At 41.6% G+C, this 24,984-nt stretch overlaps 1 protein-coding gene across 1 annotated transcript; it reads right to left on the bottom strand.

Moving 5' to 3' along the window:
• Positions 1-1,309: 1,309 nt before the first annotated feature.
• LOC109903638 (soluble guanylate cyclase gcy-31) lies at positions 1,310-23,852 on the bottom strand. The gene is made up of 18 exons (XM_031789414.1): positions 23,693-23,852; positions 22,769-22,942; positions 21,925-22,101; positions 21,487-21,619; positions 21,184-21,358; positions 20,952-21,043; positions 20,369-20,626; positions 15,668-15,866; positions 13,276-13,398; positions 12,844-12,964; positions 9,387-9,516; positions 8,899-9,045; positions 8,419-8,565; positions 8,029-8,185; positions 5,780-5,889; positions 3,442-3,531; positions 3,023-3,141; positions 1,310-2,771 (listed from the first exon to the last, which is right to left on the bottom strand). Exons 3-18 carry the CDS (start codon positions 22,050-22,052, stop codon positions 2,369-2,371), a joined length of 2,532 nt encoding a protein of 843 aa, XP_031645274.1. The 5' UTR covers positions 22,053-22,101; positions 22,769-22,942; positions 23,693-23,852; the 3' UTR covers positions 1,310-2,368.
• Between the last annotated feature and the right edge of the window lie 1,132 nt (positions 23,853-24,984).

Genomic DNA, 24,984 nt, shown 5'->3' with positions numbered 1-24,984 from the left:
CTGGAGAAACCAGTCACAGCTCATCACCCGTCGAACAGCATCCCTACTGTGAAAAATGGTGGTGGCAGTATCATGCTATGGTGATGCTTTTCAGCAGCAGGATCAGGGAGACTGGTAAGGATAGAGGAAACAATAAATGGAACCAAATACAGGAAAATCCTTGATGAGAACCTGCTTCAGAGTGAAAACGACCTTAGATGACCCCAAGCATACAGTCAAAGCCATGCTGGAATGGCTTCAGAACAATGTGAATGTCCTTGAGTGGCCCAGCCAAAGTCCAGACTTGTGGAAAGACTAAGATTGCTGTTCACCGCTGCTCACCAAATCGAGATGTGCAAAGCGGATACAGATATACCCAAGACGACTCAAAGCGGATACAGAGACACCGAAGACGACTCAAAGCGGATACAGACACACCCAAGACAACTCAAAGCGGATACAGACACACCCAAGACGACTCAAAGCGGATACAGAGACACCGAAGACGACTCAAAGCGGATACAGACATACCCAAGATGACTCAAAGCGGATACAGACATACCCAAGACGAATCAAAGCTGATACAGACATACCCAAGATGACTCAAACCTGTAATCCCCGCCAAAGGTGCTTCTATAAATTATTGACTCAGGTGTAAACATTTCATTTTCAATCAATTTGCAAAAATGTCTCAACATGTTTTCACTTTCATTATGAGATAGTGTGTGTAGATGAGATATATGTTTTATCAATGTTGAATTCAGGCTGTAACAACAAATATGGAATAAGTCAATGGGTATGAATACTTTCTGAAGGCAATGTACCTTTTCTTTGAGCACAGCTTATGTATAATATGTTATCTCCTTAGTTAAAAGATAAAGGACATTGGGCTTCCCACCTTATGAATTTCTTCACTAAGTATATTAAATAAATGTCATGATGGGATTTCCATTTGGACATTAATTGAGCTCAGTGTAGGCCTAAAGTCTTTGTATTTTCTGACTGGTGCATAGCAGTTTTCTGAGCACACATAATCTCTGCTAGCTGTGTTATCTGATACGGGGCCAGGTAACATCTAGATAACAGTGTGTCGGTTCAGAGAAGATCCTTGATATAATCTTATATGTCTGCAGCTGACTGTGACTAGCCTTTTCCCCATCACGTGCACCGATGAGCATGTTATAGAAAAAAGTTACTATCCCCAGTTCTATAGAGCTATAGCTTCACTTTTTTCTTTGCCTTCAGCTGTCCCTCTGACATTGTGAGTGAATCACAATTCACTATTAAGCAAAACATTTAAAGAGATCAACAAGGAAACGAACACTTGACGTGTTTGTCTGTACAGTTTTTATGGACAAAGATATGCTAACATTCAGTAAACGTGCAACAAATTACAAATACAAAACAGAAAGGTAAAGCGCTTAGAGCATTAGGAAAAGCGCTATTATATAAATGAATATTAAAGTCTATTATTCCATCATTAAACACAATATAAGAACTGTAACTTGGGTCAGACTTCTCAGAACAGTTTATGCAAATAAAATACAACCATCTCTTGACATCTCATCTTACTCTGTATACCAATCCATTGTGATCCTGTAATGTTTGTTTTCACCGACAGTAATGAACTGAACTGTACATTTATTGACATGTCCTTTCAACAACATGCACAAATCTGTGACATTAGCCAGGTGCTTGTATTACCAAAAGAGGCCCACTGTTTGACATGAGTATCGGTATATATTTGTTGGAAGATAAAAAAAAAATCAGCAATGTCACATTTTATTTTATTTTAGGGGCATCAATGTTTCCTCTATTAATACTTAAGTGGGGTGGTCTGCCCTGTCTACCTCTAACTCCACCTTGAATAAATGGATGAATACATTACATTAGGTGTGGTCTGCCCTGTCTACCTCTAACTCCACCTTGAATAAATGGATGAATACATTACATTAGGTGTGGTCTGCCCTGTCTACCTCTAACTCCACCTTGAATAAATGGATGAATACATTACATTAGGTGTGGTCTGCCCTGTCTACCTCTAACTCCACCTTGAATAAATGGATGAATACATTACATTAGGTGTGGGCTGCCCTGAATGTTGCTCTGGGGACACTCAGGCCCTGCCTAAGGAAAAACATAGGATAAACAACAGGGCGTCATACAATATATTGAACAGGAAGGCTGGCCAATAATCTGAGATGAGAGGTCTTGAACTCTGGCCTGGTCCATCTCACAGTAGGGAAAAACAAAAGGGATGTGACTGACCAGCGAAACCATGTTGAATTTTCTAATTGGTTAAGGTTCAAGGTTAGGGTCAGTTTCAGGGTTTGTCTTCACAGGACTGTCAATAAGATGCAGGCCAGTCACATTATTTTAGCCTCTCCTCTCACAGTAGGCAACAGGAAGTGCTGCGCATGGGAAGGTGGGCGGGCAGCTTGGTATGCTGCCTGAAGCTGTTCCTCTTGTTGTTGAGCACTGCGGCGGCGGTGGCCGGGGGGGCTGTGGGGGTCTCCTGGGCAGCAGCAGGAGGCACTGCACTCTCCTGCACTACATTGACCTGCTGGGGAGGAGCTTCGGGCTTGGCCGCGCCCCCTTTGTTGTTGTTCTTAGTGTTCTTTTTGACTTTCTTTTCCTGTGGCTCGGTGGGGTCTGTAGAGTCTTCGGGGGCGCCCTCTAGTGAAGGTAAGGGCTCTGCAGGCAGCTCTGTGGGGGTGGGCTTGCCCTCTGCCTGCTCCTCGTTGGGAATGTTCAGGTTGGAGGTGGAGCGCTTGGTGTTGGTGCAGGTGGACCTGTGTGTAAAATAACATATTAAAAAAATTACCACATACAAACATACAGTATGTACAAAAGCAAAGCAAATTAGTATCAGGTGTGTTTTTCTTATGCAAGCCCTTCTCTCCACAAACAGGCTGATGTTTGAACCTTACTAACTATACAGTAGTGAAATTCAATGAACAGTTCACAGTCATATGATATAGGGCATCTTGCAGTATATCCCTACAGAAGAGATTGGTGTTGCCTTCTACCCTGCTCCACTTACCCATTGGAGCTCCTGTCCTCTGAGTCCTTCTGTTCACTGCTGTAGCGGAGCTCTGCTGGAGTCTTAAACGACAGGTCCTTCTTCCCCTTCAGCCAATATGTCTTCATGTAGCCTTTACCCTGTGATTGGACAGAATTTAGGCAGAAATAGTACCGTGTTCATGATCCTTATGTTCAATACCTGTCATAACTCAGCCAATGGATGGTCTGCAAATGACCATTTCAAGAGTTTTATCAAAATTCAAGTCTTGAAATTGTCATTTGCAGCCCATCCATTGGCTAAGTTGATCTCATCCATTGGCTGAAGAGATCAAAATATATTTTAATAGATAGATTTAAAAAATAGATTTAGTGTGGTGCATTTATGTCTGTTTGGCAGGTGGAGCATAACAGTGCCATGATGGAACATCGTACACATACCTTCACAAAGATCTTTCCCCTCTCCTCAATTATGTAGGGCTCATGTTCCAAGTGGTCTTTGGTGGTCTGGCTTATGTGGATCTGCATGCCCTGTACAGACAGACACACAGAGGTTGATGGCTGACATAGTGCTAACTATTCAGCTCACTCAATGTCACATTGGCCTACTTACAAAATAAATGATTTGCTATACAGTGCTAATTGATCGTGTCTATTGGGTAAATCCATTTCAATTCAATCAGTTTTTGACAGCACCCTTTTTTAAACAAATTTTTCCATAAAAATGTGTCCATTGTAGAAGTGCTCAGAAAGTGACCTTTGGACCTGAATGCCAAAACATTCAAGAGATAAAGTTGCTCAATGTTGACCTATTCTGCATACCCCAGCATACCATGACATCCATGTCTTCATCACTGGGAAATAGAAAGAGTTGATAATTGGTATAATTTAAAAGCTTACAAACAGGGTTGTCAAACTATTTGATACATTTTTTTAAAAGTATGTAATTCTTTAACCTTAAACATCAATTATCAAAAAATGCATTTACTCATTTTTTTATTTTTAATATTCACATACATTGTAGCTTAGACCCGATTTGACATCTGAGGTTTTTGTGTTGTGACCCATGTTCCCACTAAGCTGCACATGGGCACACAGCTCCCCGGGACTGCCACTCAGAAGAAATATCAGCCTGCACAGAGAAGCAAGAGATTGACCTTCACTCAACTATCTAGAGTTTTCCCCATTAGTTAACACTATCAACATTTCCCCTTTACTGTGGGAATTGTGATTGAATCAATGCAATATTAGCCACATTCAAGGCAATATACTGAAACACAACTAAGTATGCAAGACTTAGTATGCAAAACTAGCTATGCAAGAGATTTTGTTGTAGGCAGAACACAGAGTAAGTTTCTATTGCAATGACAGGCACAACTCAGGCCTTACTCTACACAGACCAGTGCACCATAACCAATCAGAGCTGCAGTAGGCATATATGCAAATAGACCATTGCCATATATGAATATAAAATGTATTTATATAGCCATTCTTACATCAGCTGATATCTCAAAGTGCTGTACAGAAACCCAGCCTAAAGCCCCAAACAGCAAGCAATGCAGATGAAGAAGCACGGTGGCTAGGAAAAACTCCTTAGAAAAGGCCAAAACCTAGGAAGAAACCGAGAGAGGAACCAGGCTATAAGGGGTGGCCAGTCCTCTTCTGGCTGTGCCGGGTGGAGATTATAACAGAACATGGCCAAGATGTTCAAATGTTCATAAATGACCAGCATGGTCAAATAATAATAATCACAGTAGTTGTCGAGGGTGCAGCAAGTCAGCACCTCAGGAGTAAATGTCAGTTGGCTTTTCATAGCCGATCATGTGCCATTCACTTTGAACTGGACAGTGTTTACAGCATGAGCGGTTGTGAGTAGATGCACTTGTTTTGAGATTAAAGCACATTTCTACGTGTTCATATCCTTTGCTAGTTAGTGAGTTATTAGCCCAGTTATAGATCATTTGAAGTCAGCAATAGGGGAGTGATTGCTTCCTACAAGAGCACAAAACGTACATTTCTAGACATCTTTGAAAAGCGAGTCAGGTAAAGAGATTTTTTTTTTGTCTTAAAGAGGCAGTTTTGTATTTTGAGATAGGGATGAATAAGCTAAGTAGCCAATAGGCAGAGGGTAGTATAATTTGTCTGATTCTCTGTAATAATGGTACGGGTATAATTATGGGTCTTATTTTGTAAAGTGGTTTCTTGCATCAAACACATCATTTTCAGTCACCTCCTTGTCTGAAGGACAAGTGGATAAACAGGTTAATGTCAAGTCCTGCATGTTTTTTTTTCAAAAGTCTCATGGAATGTAGGCCTATATTGAACACCACATATTGGCTGCTACTATTTCCATGTAAACATTTTATGGGATGCATTTTCTCTATTGTTTTTGATGGTAGGCGACTTTGGTAGGCCTACATTATGATCAAATAGCCACAGTAGCCTACTTGACCACTGTTAAAACTAACTTTTAAACTGGATACAGCATCAGTGTTCACAGTAAATGCGAGCTGGAAGTTACACAGAATTTTTACAATGTTCAAGTTTGCACTCAGCAGACCTGAAATTTGCTCAGTGCCTACATTTTTTTGAGGGAACTTTGGTTGTGACCACCATTGGTTGAGACACAACATGCTCTTGAATACAGAGTGGGTGTCAATCAAAGAAATAGAACATGTATGGAACCTTTTGTTTAAATCAAAAGGAATGCTGTCAAAAAGTGATTTAATTCACATGGATTTACCCTATAGTGAGATGATGTTCTAATGTCAGAACTCACCACGCCGTTGCTCTCCATGCGGGAGGCAGTGTTGACGGTGTCTCCAAACAGACAGTAGCGAGGCATCTTCAGCCCCACCACCCCAGCCACCACCATCCCTGAGTGGATCCCTGAAGGGAAACAACACACAATGAAGTTAAACTGCTTTACTGAACCTGGATCAGTGGCTATAGATTCAGGGTGCCTTAAACTACTTGGCACCACACGTCCCGCTAGGGCACCTCCCCCCACTGCTCAACTGACACAGTAGCACACAGAACGCAAAAAATATTCTTAGAAATATTTAACCTCCACACATTAACAAGTCCAATAGCTCAAATGAAAGATAAACACCTTGTTCATCTAGCCACCAAGTCAGATTTCTAAAATGTTTTACGGCGAAAACATAGCACATATTTATGTCAAACCACCACCAAAGATAGGCTAATTTACATAGCCATTTTGTAGAACAATAGATGCAATCACAAAAGCAGGATTAAAAGTAAAATAATTCACTAACCTTTTGAAAGTCTTCATCAGATGACAGGAATAGGACATGTTATACAGTACATTTATGTTTTTTTCAATAATATGCTAATTATATCCATAAATCACGGTTTACATAGAAGGTCATGGCTAAAAAATGCTACAACAATGCCTGGAGAAATTATGGTAACTCTGCCAGATAATAGAAATACACATCATAAACGTTGACTAAATATACATGTTCTACATATACTTAGAAAGATACACTTCTTCTTAATAAAACAGCTGTGTTACATTTATTTTTAACTTTACAGATTTCGTTCACTAGGCTATAATGTGAGTCGGCGCTCAGGAATTAGCATTTTGGCTCCTCCACAGAAACCCAAATTTAACACATAAATGTTCCCTTACCTTTGCTGTTCTTCCATCAGAAGACCTGGAAGGGTTTATACTTACCAAAAACAGCTTTAGTTTTGAAGTCTGTGTCTTTCGGTTATCAAACACGACATATTTCGGTTGAAATGCAGCCAAAAAGTAAAGTTAGTTCGCACCAAAACGTCGAAATTACATATTATATGTCGACTAAACCTGTCAAACTTGGTTCAGAACACAGCGTTAGCATGCTATATAGCTTCACCGCAATTCTCAGGACAAAGAGAAACACACGCATCGTTTAATCAATCTTGAAAGAAAGACAGCACAGGCGCAGATTGCGCGTGAGAGTAACCTGTATTCTCGCGCGACCGAAAGGATTCGGCCTGTCATTAATCTCGTGAACGCGCGATTCACACAATGAGAAGCCCCATTGAAAGCGGACACCGCGCTGAAGGCATAGGAAGTGTTCCCAGGACCGTAGGTGCTTGGGAAGGGTGGGGGCGATGACGTCAAAGTTGGGCCAACTTTTTGGATGACAAGAGAGAGTTTGGGAGAATGAGTGCCCTGAGAGTTCTGCTTTACTTACAGACATAATTTAAACGGTTTTAGAAGCTTTAGAGTGTTTTCTATTCAATAATATTTATTATATGCATATATTAGCAATTATTTACAGATTTTTTTTCTGTTTACTATGGGCACGCATTTCACCAACGGGGGCAGTATTCTGCCCTAGCCTTAACAGGTTTAAGGAGTATAAATCTGGCAGCATTAACTGAGGAGCACAGTCAGGACATGGCAAGAGAATATCAAGCCTTTGACTTCCTTTTGACTGGATTATAAAGAGACACTGTACAGTATGTGTATGCTTTATGTCTGTCATATGCAGGGTTGGGTAGGTTAATATATAAATGCAATCTGTTACAGTTACATGACCAACATTGTAATCAGTAATGTAACTTTTGTATTACCCAAACTCAATAATGTAATCTGGTTACTTTTGAATTACTTTCCCCTTAAGAGGCATTAAAGGAAGACAAAAAGGATCCATCAAACACATTTTGGTGTGTCATCATAGTGGTCTCTGACTTGTGGAACAAACTTAAACTTGCGCTTTTTTTTCAATGTTGAATTGAATGTCATTGAGAAAACAGAAAGGTGTCATAATGTATTTTGTTCCGCAATCGTCCTTTATGAATTTAAAAGTAATCCAAGAAGTAATCATCTAGTTTTTCAAAAGTATCTGTAATCTGATTACAATATTTCTGCTAGGTATGTATTACAGGTACAGTTTTTTTGTAATCAGATTACATGTAATAATTATATTTCTATGGTAAGGCCCACTCCTGTCTACACTGTCTGTGCCATAAGAAATAGAGTGACTAGATTGTATTTCAATGGTCTGTGCTCACCGACTCTGATCTGGATGTTGTCTCCAGTGGAGGGGTCTTTGAGGTGATCGATGGAGCTCAGCATGTCCAGGGCCATGTCACATATGTGGTGTGCATGGAAGGTTGTCTTATTGGGCACGCCTGCCACCACCATGTAGGCATCTCGGATGGTCTCCACCTGAACCCAGGGGAATAAGAGTCAAGTAGTATGTTTAGATGCATTACTGTATAAATTATATCCTACCAATGAAATAAACTAAACATTCCACTTCACTTTGTAAAACATTGCAACAACCACTCAATGCATGATAATAGAGTCTGTTCTCCTTTTTGGTCCAGCCAACCTTGGTTGAGTATTCAGGCATATTGTTCCCACAGAGGCCCTTGTTTTGTATTGTCCATGTCATTCACCTTGTAGACGTTGTGCTTCTCGCTGAGCGTGTCGAAGACGATATAGATCTCGTTGAGCATGTCCACCACCTGCATGGGCGTGATGTGGATGCAGATCTCGTTGAACTTCACCACGTCGCTGAATAGGATGGTCACGTCCGGGAACACCTGGGAAACGGAAAGGAAATACCAGCACACTTAAATGCTTGACATTTTACTGTGGTGTTTCTTCTGGCTTGATAGAAATTAGGTGGCTAGTTGGCTCCAGAATCCAATTGAGACTTAATGATGTCATTGAATGTTTTGAGCCAACATGGAGGATAGTTTCCTCTACAAACTCTATGGCTGTGTCTGAAATGGCACCCTATTGCCTATATACTGCACTACTTTTGACCAGAGCCGGGGCCTATATAGTGCACTATATAGAGAATGGGGTGCCATTTTGGATGCACCCTGTATATCTGTATATGTATCTGTAAATGTACGGCTGTGGGTTAGTACCTGGCATGTCTCCAGGGCCGTGATACCCTTCCTGAGCCGGTCAGCCACAGCTTTGGGGATCATGGCGTAGAGGAGGGAGTCTCCTCTCTTCTTCTCCTCGTCAAGCTTCTTGATGATCTCCTGGAGCTGGGCGTACTTCTGCTGCTCCTGGAGTGGGAGGAGCCACCAGAGAGAGAGAGAGCTTTCAGTCAACTAACTCCTCCTCCTCATCCTCCTTCAAAGGCCTATCCAGCCCCGCGCTTGAGATGGTCTTTGCCTCTGCCTTTCACTGTAAACTATACACTGCATATGTCTATTTGTAACTTTGAAAATGAAGCTGCCTATGAGCAGGACTGTGTGTGGGTATAGTAGTATGTCTTGCATTCTTAGATGAGGCAAACTTGGGCCAGTTAGTAGAGTTATCTGATAACGTTAACAATGTACCAAGGTACGGTTGTGTGCTGTTCTAAAGGGTGGTATGTCATATATATGAAATGTGTATGGCTTACCTGGTCAAGAGCCAGCTGAAGTTCAGCCGACTGCTGTGTTCCGGCTAAGATGAGCTCTCGGCTGGAGTCATGGAGGTTCAGATCATTCACATAGACGCCCATTTTAATCATGTCCTCCACTGTCTCTATACTGGAAGAGGAAGAAAAAAGTGGAAGTGGAATGAGAGAGACAGCAAGGATGGGGTGAGTGGCTGAAAGGGAGATAAGAAGGGATTGGAAAGGTAGAGGGAAGTGGATAAATGGAACATGCAACAATTTCAATGATTTTACTGTTACAGATCATAACTAGCATAGGCCCACCCAATTGGGAGCTTGAGTTTTTCCCTCACAGAAGCTGATGTGGAGCTCCTGGGCTGGTGTGGTTACACGCGGTGTGTGGTTATGAGGTTGGATGTACTGACAAATCGTCTTAAACTTACTGGCTTACTGTAGAGAAATGAACATTCAATTCTCTGGCAACTGTTCTGGTGGAAATGTATGCAGTCAACATGCCAATTGCAAGCTCGCTCAAAACTTAAGACATCTGTGCCATTGGGTTGTGTGACAAAACTGCACATTTTAGTGGCCTTTTATTGTCCCTAGCACAAGGTGCACTTGTGTAATGATCATGCCGTTTAATCAGCTTCTTGATATACCAGACCTGTCAGGTGGATAGATTTTCTTGACAAAGGAGAAATACTCACTAACAGGAATGAAAACAATTTTCTGCACAAAATTTGAGAAAAATAAGCTTTTTGTTTATATGGAACATTTCTCTGATCTTTTATTTCAGCTCATGAAACATGGGACCAAATACATTATATTATGCATACTGCACATATTTAGAGGCATACAGTAATATTATAAATATTGTATGTCGTTTTTATTATTTTCATATGCTAATAAACACAGACACAGCTTAAGGTAAGGACTATCTAAGGTAAATGTTGAAGCTAAATCCCCTAACGTTCAGTCTCATTATGAACGTTTATGGCTTGTCTTATTAAAATCGTAAAATATAGATTTATTGAAATCTGTCACGTCTGCTCCCGCTCCCCCTCTGGTGCTCAAGGTTGCCAGGTTGCTTATCATTACGCACACCTGTCACCATCATTACGCACATTAGCGCTTCATTGGACTCACCTGGACTCCATCACGTTATTAATTACCTCCCCGAAATCTGTAATTTCCTCAGTTTCTTTCTCGAGTCAGCATTAATGTCATTATGTTTCCCCTTGTGTTTTGTTTCATGTCGGTTATGTATTAAATATTAACTCCCTGTACTTGCTTCTCGTCTCCCAGCGTCTGTTCTTACAGAAATCATGTTTTGGGATTTCTATTATGGTTATCATGGGTATTTGAAAGCAATCAAATCAAACTTTATTTGTCACATGTGCCGAATACAACCTTACTGTGAAATGTTTACTTGCAAGCCCTTAACCAACAATGCAGTTCAAGAAAGAGTTAAGAAATATTTACCAAATAAACTAAAGTAAAAAAAAATATTAAAAGTAACACAGAGTAATAATAATGAGGCTATATGCAGGGGTACCGATACGGAGTCAATTTGCGGGGGTACAGGTTAGTTGAGGTAATTTGTGCATGTAGGTAGGGGTAAAGTGAATATGCATAGATAATAAACAGCGAGTAGCAGCAGTATTAAAACAAATGGGGGGGTGTCAATGTAAATGGTCCGGGTGGCCATTTGATTAATTGTTCAGCAGTCTTATGGCTTGGGGGAAGAAGCTGTTAAGGAGTCTTTTGGTCCTAGACTTGGCGCTCTGGTACCGCTTGCCGTGCGGTAGCAGAGAGAACATTCTATGACTTGGGTGACTGGAGTCTTCGCAATTTTTTGGGCTTTCCTCTGAAACCGCCTAGTATATAGGTCCTGGATGGCAGGAAGCTTGGCCCCAGTGATGTACTGGGCCGTACCCACTACCCTCTGTAGCGACTTACGGTCAGATGCCGAGCAGTTGCCATACCAGGCGGTGATGCAACCATGCTCTCGATGGTGTAGCTGTAGAACATTTTGAGGATCTGGGGACCAATGCCAAATCTCCTGAGAAGGAAAAGGAGTTGTCGTGCCCACTTCACGACGGTGTTGGTGTGTTTGGACCATGATAGTTCGTTGGTGATGTGGACACCAAGGAACTTGAAACTTTCCACTACAGCCAGGTCGATGTTAATTGGTGCCTGTTCGGCCCACCTTTTCCTGTAGTCCATGATCAGCTCCTTTGTCTTACTCACATTGAGGGTCTAGGGTATCCGGGATGATGCTGTTGATGTGAGCCATGACCAGCCTTTCAAAGCATTTCATGGCTACCTACATGAGTGCTACAGGGAAATAATCATTTATACAGGTTACCTTTGCTTCCTTGGGCACAGGGACTATGGTGGCCTGCTTGAAACATGTAGGTATTACAGACTCGGTCAGGGAGAGATTGAAAATGTCAGTGAAGACACTTGCCATTTGGTCCACGCATGCTTTGAGAGTACACGTCCTGGTAATCCGTCTGGCCCCGCGGCTTTGTGAATGTTGACCTGTTTAAAGGTCTTGCTCACATCAGCTACCGAGAGCGTTATCACACAGTTGTCCGGAACAGCTGGTGCTCTCATGCATGCTTCAGTGTTGCTTGCCTGGAAGTGAGCATAAAAAGGCATTTAGCTCATCTGGTAAGCTTGCGTCACTGGGCAGCTCGCGGCTGGGTTTCCCTTTGTAGTCCGTAATAGTTTTCAAGCCCTGCCACATCCGACGAGCATCAGAGCCAGTGTTCAATCTTAATCCTGTATTGACACTTTGCCTGTTTAATGGTTCGTCTGAGGGCGTAGCAGGATTTCTTACAAGCGTCCGGATTAGTGTCCCACTCCTTGAAAGTGGCATCTCTAGCCTTTAGCTCGATGTGGATGTTGCCTGTAATCCATGGCTTCTGGTGGGGATATGTACTTCGTCGATGCACTTATTGATGAAGCCGATGACTGAGGTGGTATACTCCTCAATGCCATTGGATGCATCCCAGGAACATATTCCAGTCTGTGCTAGCAAACCAGTCCTGTAGCGCAGCATCCGTGTCATCTGACCACTTCCGTATTGAGCGAGTCACTGGTACTTCCTGCTTTAGTTTTTGCTTGTAAGCAGGAATCAGGATGATAGAATTATGATCAGATTTGCCAAATGGAGCCTCACCTGGGCACACCCCCTTCTTCCCATGTTCCCCATCCCTATACCTATTTTGTGGTTTGGTATTATCGCTCAGGTAGGTCTGGATGGTCTATAGTAGATTAAATCTTTGTAAACTACCTTTTTATTTGTTTTTATACTATCAAAGCTTTGGATTCTCCTTTTTTGGTTGCTTTGTAAACGTGTCTGACCGTGGCATCACATAGCTGTAGCCTCAAGGCAAGTTTTTAATTGGATTACGTATTGCCTTTATAGTCAGATAAGGGCTAGGTACTGTAAGGATGTTGTGGGTGGTCTTACATGGGTGTACTGAGGAAGATGAGCGAGTCCCACTGGGGGACGTACTTCATTTGACCCTTCAGGTGGAGGGGCTTCTTGGGAGGTTCCCTCATATCCTCAAAGATAGTTTCACTGCACTTTCCTGGGGATGACGAAGAGCAGGGTGGGGTCATCCACAGACATAGAACTTGGAAACATTGGTTTAAATTTAGAATTGTCGTCTGTGCCATATTGTCACCAACAATTCCAAGACCATTTACACTCTAGTTATTCAAAATGGTATAGTTAATACTTCATTCAAAATAGACGGGGCAATCACTGATTCTGGCATTGTGTTGGATTTCTGTACCCCTTTCAAATGTAGGAGAACAAAGCTATGTAGCATGTAAGCTTATCTTGATGAGCTGGACAGGTGGGAAGATGTGTGAAGGATGAGGAAGAAGGGGTTCTCACCGGTGACAGTCTGGAAGGCAAGCAGCTCGATGTCCTCTCCCCCAGAGTTGGCTGAGCTGTTGTACTGGGTCAGAGCACTGCTGAACTCCTGGTCCCCCTTCATCTCCTCCACAGACTTCACATCTAATGGGCCAGAGGAAAGGAGGGAATGAATGACGGAGGGAGGGAATGACTGAGTTAGGGAGGGAGAATAGGTGGCTGAGTGAGTGAGTAACATTTGTTTAATGCACTTCACTTATGCGTATAACAGCACTGACAGAGAGATTGGAAGACTTTAAAAGCCCACTGCAGTCAAATGTGATTTTCCTGTGTTTTATATACAGTGCCTTGCAAAAGTATTCGGCCCCCTTGAACTTTGCGACCTTTTGCCACATTTCAGGCTTCAAACATAAAGATATAAAACTGTATTTTTTTGTGAAGAATCAACAACAAGTGGGACACAATCATGAAGTGGAATGACATTTATTGGATATTTCAAACTTTTTTAACAAATCAAAAACTGAAAAATTGGGTGTGCAAAATTATTCAGCCCCCTTAAGTTAATACTTTGTAGCGCCACCTTTTGCTGCGATTACAGCTGTAAGTCGCTTGGGGTATGTCTATCAGTGTTGCACATCGAGAGACCGAATTTTTTTCCCATTCCTCCTTGCAAAACAGCTCGAGCTCAGTGAGGTTGGATGGAGAGCATTTGTGAACAGCAGTTTTCAGTTCTTTCCACAGATTCTCGATTGGATTCAGGTCTGGACTTTGACTTGGCCATTCTAACACCTGGATATGTTTATTTTTGAACCATTCCATTGTAGATTTTGCTTTATGTTTTGGATCATTGTCTTGTTGGAAGACAAATCTCCGTCCCAGTCTCAGGTCTTTTGCAGACTCCATCAGGTTTTCTTCCTGAATGGTCCTGTATTTGGCTCCATCCATTTTCCCATCAATTTTAACCATCTTCCCTGTCCCTGCTGAAGAAAAGCAGGCCCAAACCATGATGCTGCTACCACCATGTTTGACAGTGGGGATGGTGTGTTCAGGGTGATGAGCTGTGTTGCTTTTACGCCAAACATAGTATTTTGCATTGTTGCCAAAAAGTTCAATTTTGGTTTCATCTGACCAGAGCACCTTCTTCCACATGTTTGGTGTGTCCCCCAGGTGGCTTGTGGCAAACTTTAAATGACACTTTTTATGGATATCTTTAAGAAATGGCTTTCTTCTTGCCACTCTTCCATAAAGGCCAGATTTGTGCAATATACGACTGATTGTTGTCCTATGGACAGAGTCTCCCACCTCAGCTGTAGATCTCTGCAGTTCATCCAGAGTGATCATGGGCCTCTTGGCTGCATCTCTGATCAGTCTTCTCCTTGTATGAGCTGAAAGTTTAGAGGGACGGCCAGGTCTTGGTAGATTTGCAGTGGTCTGATACTCCTTCCATTTCAAAATGATCGCTTGCACAGTGCTCCTTGGGATGTTTAAAGCTTGGGAAATCTTTTTGTATCCAAATCTGGCTTTAAACTTCTTCACAACAGTATCTCGGACCTGCCTGGTGTGTTCCTTGTTCTTCATGATGCTCTCTGCGCTTTTAACGGACCTCTGAGACTATCACAGTGCAGGTGCATTTATACGGAGACTTGATTACACACAGGTGGATTGTATTTATCATCATTAGTCATTTAGGTCAACATTGGATCATTCAGAGATCCTCACTGAACTTCTGGAGAGAGTTTGCTGCACTGAAAGTAAAGGGGCTGAATAATTTTGCACGCCCAATTTTTCAGTTTTTGATTTGTTAAAAAGTTTGAAATATCCAATAAATGCCGTTCCACTTCATGATTGTGTCCCAGTTGTTGTTGATTCTTCACAAAAAAATAGAGTTTTATATCTTTATGTTTGAAGCCTGAAATGTGGCAAAAGGTCGCAAAGTTCAAGGGGGCCAAATACTTTCGCAAGGCACTGTATATCTCCACACTATGAGGTTGGAATAATACTGTGAAATTATGAAAATGATGATAATACCCCTTTAGTGTAAGAGCTGTTTGAAAGAACTGCTTGAAATTTCAGACTTTTTGGTGGGATGGAGTTTTGGCCTGCCTGTTGACATCACCAGGCAGTAAGTTAAGTAAATAGACCAATAAGAGAGTTCCAAACCTCTCTGCAAATAACAGCTAGTTTTCAGTTGTCCACTCCCAGACAGTCCTAGCAAAATTCTTGCTTAAGAAATTGCTCTTCATTAAGGAGCTACTTTTCATTTTAGTTGAAACAATCACAGTAACTTACTTAATTGTTTCCAAGATATGATTTGATATTGAGATAGATAAAAACAGCTGCATTGGACCTTAATTAATCAAAAACACCTAAACATTAGACATGTGCTAGAGATTGTTAGGGACAAAGTACTCCCCTCTCCTGTCGGTTGACTGTGGCGACGGGCGGACCCTTGACTTCTCTGTACTTCTCTCTTCCTCTCTCTTGGGTTTCTCGCTCTCCTCTTTTCCCTCGTCTTCCTTTTCCTTGCTCAGTTTAGGGACATTCACCTTCTGCTTGCTCTCCACCACAGCTTTGGACAGTAGCTCAAACACATTGTTAAGGTGGGTGTAGATCTGAGGGAAAGCATGGGAACAGATGACTTCATTCCAGTCCAGGGCCCGTATTCACAAAGCGTCTCAGTGTAGGAGTGCTGATCTAGGATCAGGTCCACACTGTCCATGTAACCTTATTTATTGTGACTATGAAGACAACATTGATCCTAGATCAGCACTCTTACTTTGAGATGATTTATTCTGAGACTGGTCCGGATACATGCAGACATAGTGAAGCTTAGCACAGTCATCATATTTCCCAAGTAAAAATAGCCTTTGAATGACAAAAACATCGCCCATAATATTTGTACACTATTAAAATGATCAGAATTGAGAAATGTTATCCTTTCTCTCATTTCTAACTATCAGGAAGCCTGAAAGAACAGGCTGAGTGGGCGGGGAGCTTATATTCATGAGCTAGCCTTGACTGACAGCTCTTTGAAAACGCCCTTGTGGTCATTGTAACAAGGTAAACAATGGGCCACGTCATTGATGACCAGGTAAAAATGGGCCACATCTCATTCCGAGTCTAAATTGTAGGCTCAACCCATTTTCTCTGCAAAATGCTCTCATAGTCAACAGAACTGTTGGATATCAGATTAACAGCAGCAACACACAATTGCATTTCTACTAATTACAATATACAGTTCACTGACATACTTCTTCACAAGAATTAGTAAAGCCTGAGTCACCTTAGAAGCTTACACATCAAAGAAAGTACAAACAGCATATAATAAGTGTACTGGACAATTTATTGGTGCCTCAGCATTAAATCAAATAACATTTTATTGGTCACATACACATATTTAGCAGATGTCATCAAGAGTGTAGCGAAATGATTGTATGTATTGATCAGACATTTATTTGATTATTTACATTAGGACAGCATAGCCCAAAATATTTATAAACATGAACACGCATGAGCAATAATGGTGAGAAATAGTGGTGAGACATAATTTGATAAAAACATTTTTTTATTAGAGCATAAGCCTAATATAGGCACCCAGCCACCCTAGCGTCCAGGATCCCATTGATTCGTACAATTTGTAACACTGATCTCCCATCCAAATGCTTGGACAAAAAAACATACAAATTAACCAAATGTGATATCATGTAAAAGTTAATTACTTTGGCTTTAGGTAATGCAACTAACTACAGAGATTGATGGGGAGGGGAGCGGGAGAGGAGCATCAACGCCATACAACACTCCTTCCGTGGCCTCCAACTGATTTTAAATGCAAGTAAAACTCTTCATGCTCTTTAACCAATTGCTGCCTGCACCCGCCCGCCCGACTAGCATCACCACTCTGGATGGTTCTGATGTAGAATATGTGGACAACTACAAATACCTAGGTGTCTGGTTAGACTGTAAACTCTCCTCCCAGACTCACATTAAGCATCTCCAATCCAAAATTAAATCTAGAATCGGCTTCCTATTTCGCAACAAATCCTCGTTCACTCATGCCGCCAAAAATACCCTCGTGAAACTGATTATCCTACCGATCCTAGACTTCGGCGATGTAATTTACAAAATAGCCCCCAACACTCTACTTAGCAAACTGGATGTAGTCTATCACAGGGCCATCCGTTTTATCACCAAAGCCCCATATACTACCCACCACTGCGACCTGTATGCTCTCGTTGGCTGGCACTCACTACATATCTGGGGCGGCAGGGTAGCCTAGTGGTTAGAGCGTTGGACTAGTAACCGGAAGGTTGCAAGTTCAAACCCCCGAGATGACAAGGTACAAATCTGTCTTTCTGCCCCTGTACAGGCAGTTAACCCACTGTTCCTAGGCCGTCATTGAAAATAAGAATTTCTTAACTGACTTGCCTAAAGGTAAAATACATTTTAATCTGTCGCCAAACCTACTGGCTCCAGGTCATCTATAAGTCTTTGTTAGGTAAAGCCCCGCCTTATCTCAGCTCACTGGTCACCATAGCAACACCCACCCGTAGCACACGCTCCAGCAGGTATATTGCACTGGTCATCCCCAGTGCAAAAGGAGGCCATTCCTTTGGCCTCCTTTCCTTCCAGTCCTCTGCTGCCAATGACTGGAACGAATTGCAAAAATCTCTGAAGCTGGAGACTTATATCTCCCTCTCTAACTTTAAGCATCAGCTGTCTGTAAATAGCACACCCAACTACCTCATCCCCATATTATTACTTACCCTCTTGCACCCCAGTATCTCTACTTGCACATCATCATCTGCTCATCTATCACTCCAGTATAAATGCTAAATTGTATTATTTTCACCTCTATGGCCTATTTATTGTCTACCTCCCTACTCTTCTACATTTGCACACACTGTGCATAGATTTTTCTATTTTTATTTTATTTTGTGTTATTGACTGTATGTTTGTTTATGTGTAACTCTGTTGTTGTTTTTGTCGCACTGCTTTGCTTTATCTTGGCCAGGTCGCAGTTGTAAATGAGAACTTGTTCTCAACTAGCCTACCTGGTTAAATAAAAGTTCAATTTAAATTTTAAAAAAGGGGTGGGGGGGCCTCCTCTATGGCCTCCTCCTTGTCAGGCCTCGCACACTGGGCAAAACAGGGAACCTGGGATGGACAGCTCACACAGCTTCCCCACATACTGTAACATGCTGGCTCAAGAGTGACCTTGTTGAAGAGGAGATCCAGGAGCCTGTCTACGGAGCCTGTAATGTTTTTGAAAAGGGAAACGTTTGCTAAATGGATAGTACATTTATTTTCCTTTTATTTACTGTTCCGAGTTACATTGCTATCGATTCGTTGATGTAGTGATCTATTAATTCTACAATGTGTTTTCTGGTGTTTTTGAAGTATTCCATTTGAAATATGCAATTGTGCACTTTTTTGTGACATTTTTCAATGTTTGTATTTTTAATTTGTCTGCCTGAAATGCTCAATTGGTGCAGATTTGAAATAAACAGTGGTGTAAAGTACTTAAGTACTACTTAAGTTATTTTTTGGTGTATCTAGATTTGTGAACGGTTTTACTTCACTACATTCCTAAAAGAAAATAATGTACTTTTTACTCCATTAATTTTCCCTGACACCCAAAAGTTAGCTTTACATTTGGAATGCTTAGCAGGACAGGAAAATGGTCCAATTCACAAACTTACGAAGAGAACATCCCTGGTCATCTCATCTGCCTCTGATCTGGCGGACTCACTAAACATAAATGCTTTGTTTGTAAATTGTCTGAGTTTTGGAGTGTGCCCCAGGCTATTAGTAAATAAAATCACAAGAAAACTGTGCCTTCTGGTTTGCTTAATAAGTCATTTGAAATTATTTATACTTTTACTTTTGATACTTAAGTATATTTAAAAAGAAATACTTTTAGACATTTAGTCAAGTAGTATTTTACTGGGTGACTTTCACTTTTACTTGAGTAATTTTCTATTAACATATCTTTACTTTTACTCAAGTATGACAATTGGGTCCTTTTTCCACCACTGGAAATGAATAAATGGCTTACAGTATTTTTGGTCTGTCTTCACATGTTTCACAGCATTCCTGCTGTGGTGGTTGCCTGGGAAGCTGTGCAGACAAAATAGATGTTGGATTTTTTAAAATGTCTATCATTACAGCTTGATGATAGTGAAAAGACAAACGTAGATGGAAAGTGAAAATAATAATGATACTTACATTATGGTCAGCGCTTGCAAGATCCACTGTTCCAATGTCAATGATGGTATTGCATCCGTCTTTAGGATTAGCTTCCTGACAAGACCAATCGAATGTTCTTCACAATTGATAAAGCAACTTCGCTCGAAATGTGCACTGCACACCAGTAACATAATCGTAATTTTCGTGCAGCCTGTCCTCACAAAATTAGAATGAGACTTTGCTGTCGGATATCTTCATTCTTCAGAAAAATAGTGTATCGTTAAATGTACACTATAGCTTCCTGTTACAATGTGCTTTTGCCGGCATGCGGGTAAGTAGCTTGATAGCTAACAGTCACACCACAGATAAAAGGCTACCAGTATATTTAAAATATATATATTACTTGGTCACGCGTTCTGCTTGAGCTAGCTATTAGCACCTTGCCTACAGTTGATAAACAAAGCCAAAGCAAAGCGTAGGAACACAGGCAATGACGCTCTTAAGGTGGTACAATTTTAAATTAGTTGAGATCACAAGACGCTACCATTGGTGTATTACATTTTTGGCTTTATGTGATGTTGGATAAAGCAGGAAGTAAATCCTTAGTAATGCCTGTCTGAATCCAAGCGTTTGACATGGGGGAGGGGACCAGTAACTTTATGATCAAACGTTATCAGTGTGCCAGCTACAGTCATTTTTCATACTTGGGTTACCCTACTTTGTATTGGTTTCATCCAAATATCATCCAATGTGATGAAAAACACGATTTCCACTGTTTGGACCATTAAAGGGGGTTTTGTAGAATGTAACTAAATAATCCAAATATCCACAAAAAAACTCTGGATTGACAACAATAGCCTAGGTAAGTGGAAAAACCATACCAAATGTAACAGAACCCTCACCCCCCTCTCTTCTCTCCTGTACTCACGTTGTCCCAGCTGAACTCCAGCATGGGCCGCACCAGGGTGAACTCTTCGTTGACCTTCTTGCCCTGCAGGTCGGAGAAGACCTCCTTTAGACCGTCCCCGATGCGGTACATGGTCATGTCCCGGCGGAAGATCACGCTAAAGGGAAACATGTCGAAAAAGATGCCCCTCTTCATGGGTAGCTTCTCGTACCCCGGGGCCGTCTTCTGCTGGGGCATGCGGTGCTTGAAGGCAGCGTTGTCAAAGTTCATCTTGTAGATCTGCGGCAAAGAGACATCGAAGGTAATCATGGCGACGCAGCTGTGAGGATCTTAAGGTTGTAAAGATCTTGACAATGGGGCCAGACACTATAGTTGTTTGACAATGGGGCCAGACACTAAAGTTGTTTGACAATGGGGCCAGACACTAAAGTTGTTTGACAATGTGGCCAGACACTGAAGTTGTTTGACAATAGGGCAAAGCGTAGCACTTGGAAAGTGATGCAGTCCTAGGTCTAGGTCGGAGGAGTTACTTGCACGTGTGTTGGTGTGTACATAACTTTGTTCAAAAGAAGTAGCTTCAGATAGGTAGATGTACAGTACATACCACATATGTCATCTTTTCAGTCTCCTCTTTGGACAGGATCTCAACTTCAATGTCTGTGTTGTAGAACTGCCTTCCCACTTGAGACAGCTGGCCTACAGTATGGGAAGAGAGAAAAAGTATTTTTACAGATTGGGGATGTGTGACATGAACCCTATGTATAGTATTACCAAATATAGTGCTTCCAGAAAAATAGTTTTTGCTATGTTTGTCCTCTGTGGTGCTCCCTACCTACCTTTGACAAACTGGGTGAAGCCCTTGCGGGTGCTGCGGTAGTGCAGGGTGAGGCTGGTCTCACACTCCTCCTCCACACAGAAGCTGGGAGGCTGCACCTTGGGGAAGGAGAAGCGAAAGTACTCGTGCAGGTTGTCCAGCTCATTGATGAAGTCACGCACATTACGCCCCAACACCTGGATGAATGGATAAGAGATTAATAATGATATTACACACACACACCAGTGTATTGAACATTGATTAGGGCCAATTATGCCTAGTGTTAACTCAGACACTTGAGGAGGGCCACTAAACACTAGGTCACCTTGAGAATCCTCTCGTAGCCGTAGTTCCCGATCCTCTTCACCATGTAAACCCCGAAGGCATACATGAGCTCATCATGGGTCTTCCCCAGGACCTCGCCTGCTGCCTTGGCCAGCCGCAGGATCAGGTTGTCACTGCAGGGAAGAAGGAGGAAACCTAGATATGACATTTACATGGACATTTTAGTCATTTAGCAGATGCTCTTATCCAGAGTGACTTACAATTAGTGCATTCATTGACCTGTTGTCTATGTGTGTGTTATGTATTGATGGTCTATGTAAACTTGATGTGCTTTTGCCAAGTCTGTCAGGAAAGAGATTCAAGTGTAACCTCAAGTGACTTCCCTTCCTGGTCAAGTTAGAATATAAAGTAAATATGACGCATATGATGGGTACAGAGAAATAGTTAGCTCCGACAGTTAGATAGGATATGGCCGTACTTGTACATCTGATGGCGGACAAACTTGAGATGCGGTATCTCTGCCCGGGCCTCTATCAGCCTCCATACATCCTCCCCGTACGACTCGTTGATATAATCATTCACCGCTTCCAAGTACAGGCCGTACATCTTAAGGGGGTTGGGAACCTCCAGATTTCTGCCAAGTTTAACTGCTTTACTGAGGAATGGTAAGGAAAGACCTGCAGTCTGAGTCATTTGCATATAGGATGAACTAGATGTTAAAAACTATGAAGTCCCTCATTATACATTGTCACAAAATGTTTCCAAAAACAATAAATCATCCCTTTTGGGTATCTTGAATAGGATTGACATTAAAGAATATGAATGAGGTTTTCAGACAGAGCAAGATTCTCCCCTTTGAAATCTTGCTCTACTCTCAGCTCTATTCTAGGACTAGCACATGTGCAGTACTTGCATTTCACATGTAGTATTTAAACAAAAATCAATCTCACCTATATCACAAACACATCTTCACATGCACACAAATCATGCATATATACTTTACACTCTTACCCTGAAGTCTAAGTGTCAGGTAACCTCTACAAACACCTCCCTACCTAAGCACACTGTTACACAATACTCTTTTGTCAGTGTTGATCAGAAGACTTTTAGAATAGCAGAAGATTATCCTTTAAAGACTCATCTTTAAATAAGACACTACACTGCACAGTACTGCCTCTAGTCTATGGCACCTCGGACCTAAAATTGTCCGGAATCTATGTTCCACAGCATTTAGCCAGCTAACACAAATGTTTACCCATAGTATATCAAAGGTTTTCCCAAAGAAAAAGCAGAAGAAGAAGGTGAAAATATGGGTCCCTTACCTGCAGTCCCTCAGTGGTATGTAATTCGCTGGTCCAACTGTGGGAGCGAACACCAAAATGCTGCTCCCTGCTCTGACTGGCCAAACACCTGCTCGTGACACTGGCCCTCTTCAGACACTTCTCTGTCAAGTCAATGGGTGGCAGGGCCTAAAATAACAGCGCCAAGGCATGTTTCTGGCAGGTACCAAAGAAAAGGTAATAGTGGTGACTTTCTAGCTCGCTGAAGACATAGCAGGCCACTGTGTGTGTGTGTGTACTGTGCTGTAAGTCTGTGTTTGGATCTTGGTTATGAATGCCAAAAGGAAAAGTGTGTGGGCTTATTGTGGGGAATCTCTTAAGAGGGGCATGCCCCCCTGTGATATAAGTGTAAATGTTTTAAATAAATCAGCATACTGTCTAGGTGTACATATAGGGCTGTGGACTATGAAGTGCATTGTGACAAATATAAAATCCGTAGGCTCTATAGGCCTAGTTCATGGGATGGGCAACATCTGGACCAGCCCTTCAATGGATTTTTGGGGGGTTTGATTTGTACATAAAAAATTCAATTGCAGGGAAGATATTTAAAGATATAAATATGTACCTACCAGGTTTAACAAGTGCAAGTGTAACCTGTAGTCGTTTTTTAATCGAAAATGGAAAAAAACTAAAAGGTAATGTGTTGGAGCATTGGTGTACCCTTAGCTTGTGAAGCGCTCTATTATAGTGCTATGCTAAGCGCACCCGTTTTCAGAACAAGGGGAAAATTGTGTAAATTTAATTGATTTAATAAGGAGGTCTCTCGTGTTGCAAATACGGATGGATTGAGAAAGCCATGTGAGTGTAAGTACGGGTGGATTGAGAAAGCCCTGTGAGTGTAAGTACGGGTGGATTGAGAAAGCCCTGTGAGTGTGAACATGTTCTTGATGGTGATAGTATGCTTACCTTTAAAACGTTTCTATAGCCCTCAGCTAATGCAAATTCGTTACGAGCAGCCCTGCTTATTGAGGCAATAGTTTTGCCTGTTCTGTAAACTCTGAAGGGGAGAGTATATATCAGCTATGTTGTTATCCTGTAGGGCAGGCTACAGGCATATTGTCCAAGTAGGTCCAAATCTATCCGTAGCCTGTTTCCAAAAGCCAAATCATTTGAGATTGAGAACTTTGAATAACTACTAAAACTATAGTTTTATTTTCTTAATAAAAAAAAAAGGTATTCACATATATAGTGCACCAGCCTTACCAGTTTTGGCCTAGGCCGTCACAGCCTTCCTGCGTCCCGCGCTCAAAATCAAGCCAATGAGAAAATTTTAATTTTCTTTTTAATTTTTTTAATTTTCGAAGCTTTAGTTCTGTTGTAAAGCAGTGTAACGGTGCCCCTTAGCGAATATTTAGAGAAAAGTAGATGAGCGCATTAAAACTCACTCAGTTGTCGGTCGAGCCTATTCTGTCTGTGTGTTGTGTTACAGGCGCACAGAATAGGCTCAACCTACAGCTGACTTGGTTTTCATGCGCTCATCTACTTTTCTCTAAATATTCGCTAGGGGGCACCGTTACAACGCTCTCCATTCAAATGAAAACATCAATGGACGTCACCAGAGAGAGAAACTACATTACAACTTGTGATGGGCATTCGGAGTCTTTTCGATGAGCCGGCTCATTGGCTCTGTTCACATAAAAGAGCCGGCTCATTTGGTTTCCAAACAACTCTTCTTTTAAAAATGCTTTAAAATCTACATAGAACCATGAAACAAATAACAAATATCCATTACAAATCCCAAAAAGTAGGCTACCACTATGTCAGATCTTGAAATTCGCGTTCAAATACATATTTACCTGGCCAGATTATTATATAGCCTGCAATAAAATGAAGTGTGGACCAGATTGACGCACTCTCCCCACTATGTGTTTCTGAGTCACCCTCTTTAGAGAATAATTTAGTCATTTACAGAACCAAAAAGCAGTGCAGTATGCAAATCAGGAAGCCAAATGAACGTCTCTTTCTCCGAAGCGATTCGAGTCGGCTCCCGACGTTCACCAAAAAGATCTGTTCAAAAAGAAACATTTGTTCGCGAAAGACCCATCACTAACTATCACCGCTGTAAGTGAAGCTACAGTCGGCATTGCTTGCACACTTTTTCGTAGTAGCTGCACCTAATTACTTCACATCCTTAATGCTTCTGTGAGTGTCTATGATAATCTTAGAACAATTTGTTTGACCACGGAAGTTCTGTCTGC

Source organism: Oncorhynchus kisutch, linkage group LG2 (genome assembly GCF_002021735.2).
Source record: "Oncorhynchus kisutch isolate 150728-3 linkage group LG2, Okis_V2, whole genome shotgun sequence".
NCBI classification, from domain to species: Eukaryota; Metazoa; Chordata; class Actinopteri; order Salmoniformes; family Salmonidae; genus Oncorhynchus; species Oncorhynchus kisutch.
This window is presented reverse-complemented; position numbering and strand designations above follow the sequence as displayed.

Coding starts and splice junctions, on each gene's coding strand:
- LOC109903638 (XM_031789414.1), bottom strand. CDS start 22,052: ATGTACGGCCTGTACTTGGAAGCGGTGAATGATTATATCAACGAGTCG. Junction 21,620..21,924: donor GTCCGCCATCAGATGTACAA/GTACGGCCATAT, acceptor TCTTCCCTGCAG/TGACAACCTGATCCTGCGGC. Junction 20,627..20,951: donor CTGAAAAGATGACATATGTG/GTATGTACTGTA, acceptor TCTTTGCCGCAG/ATCTACAAGATGAACTTTGA.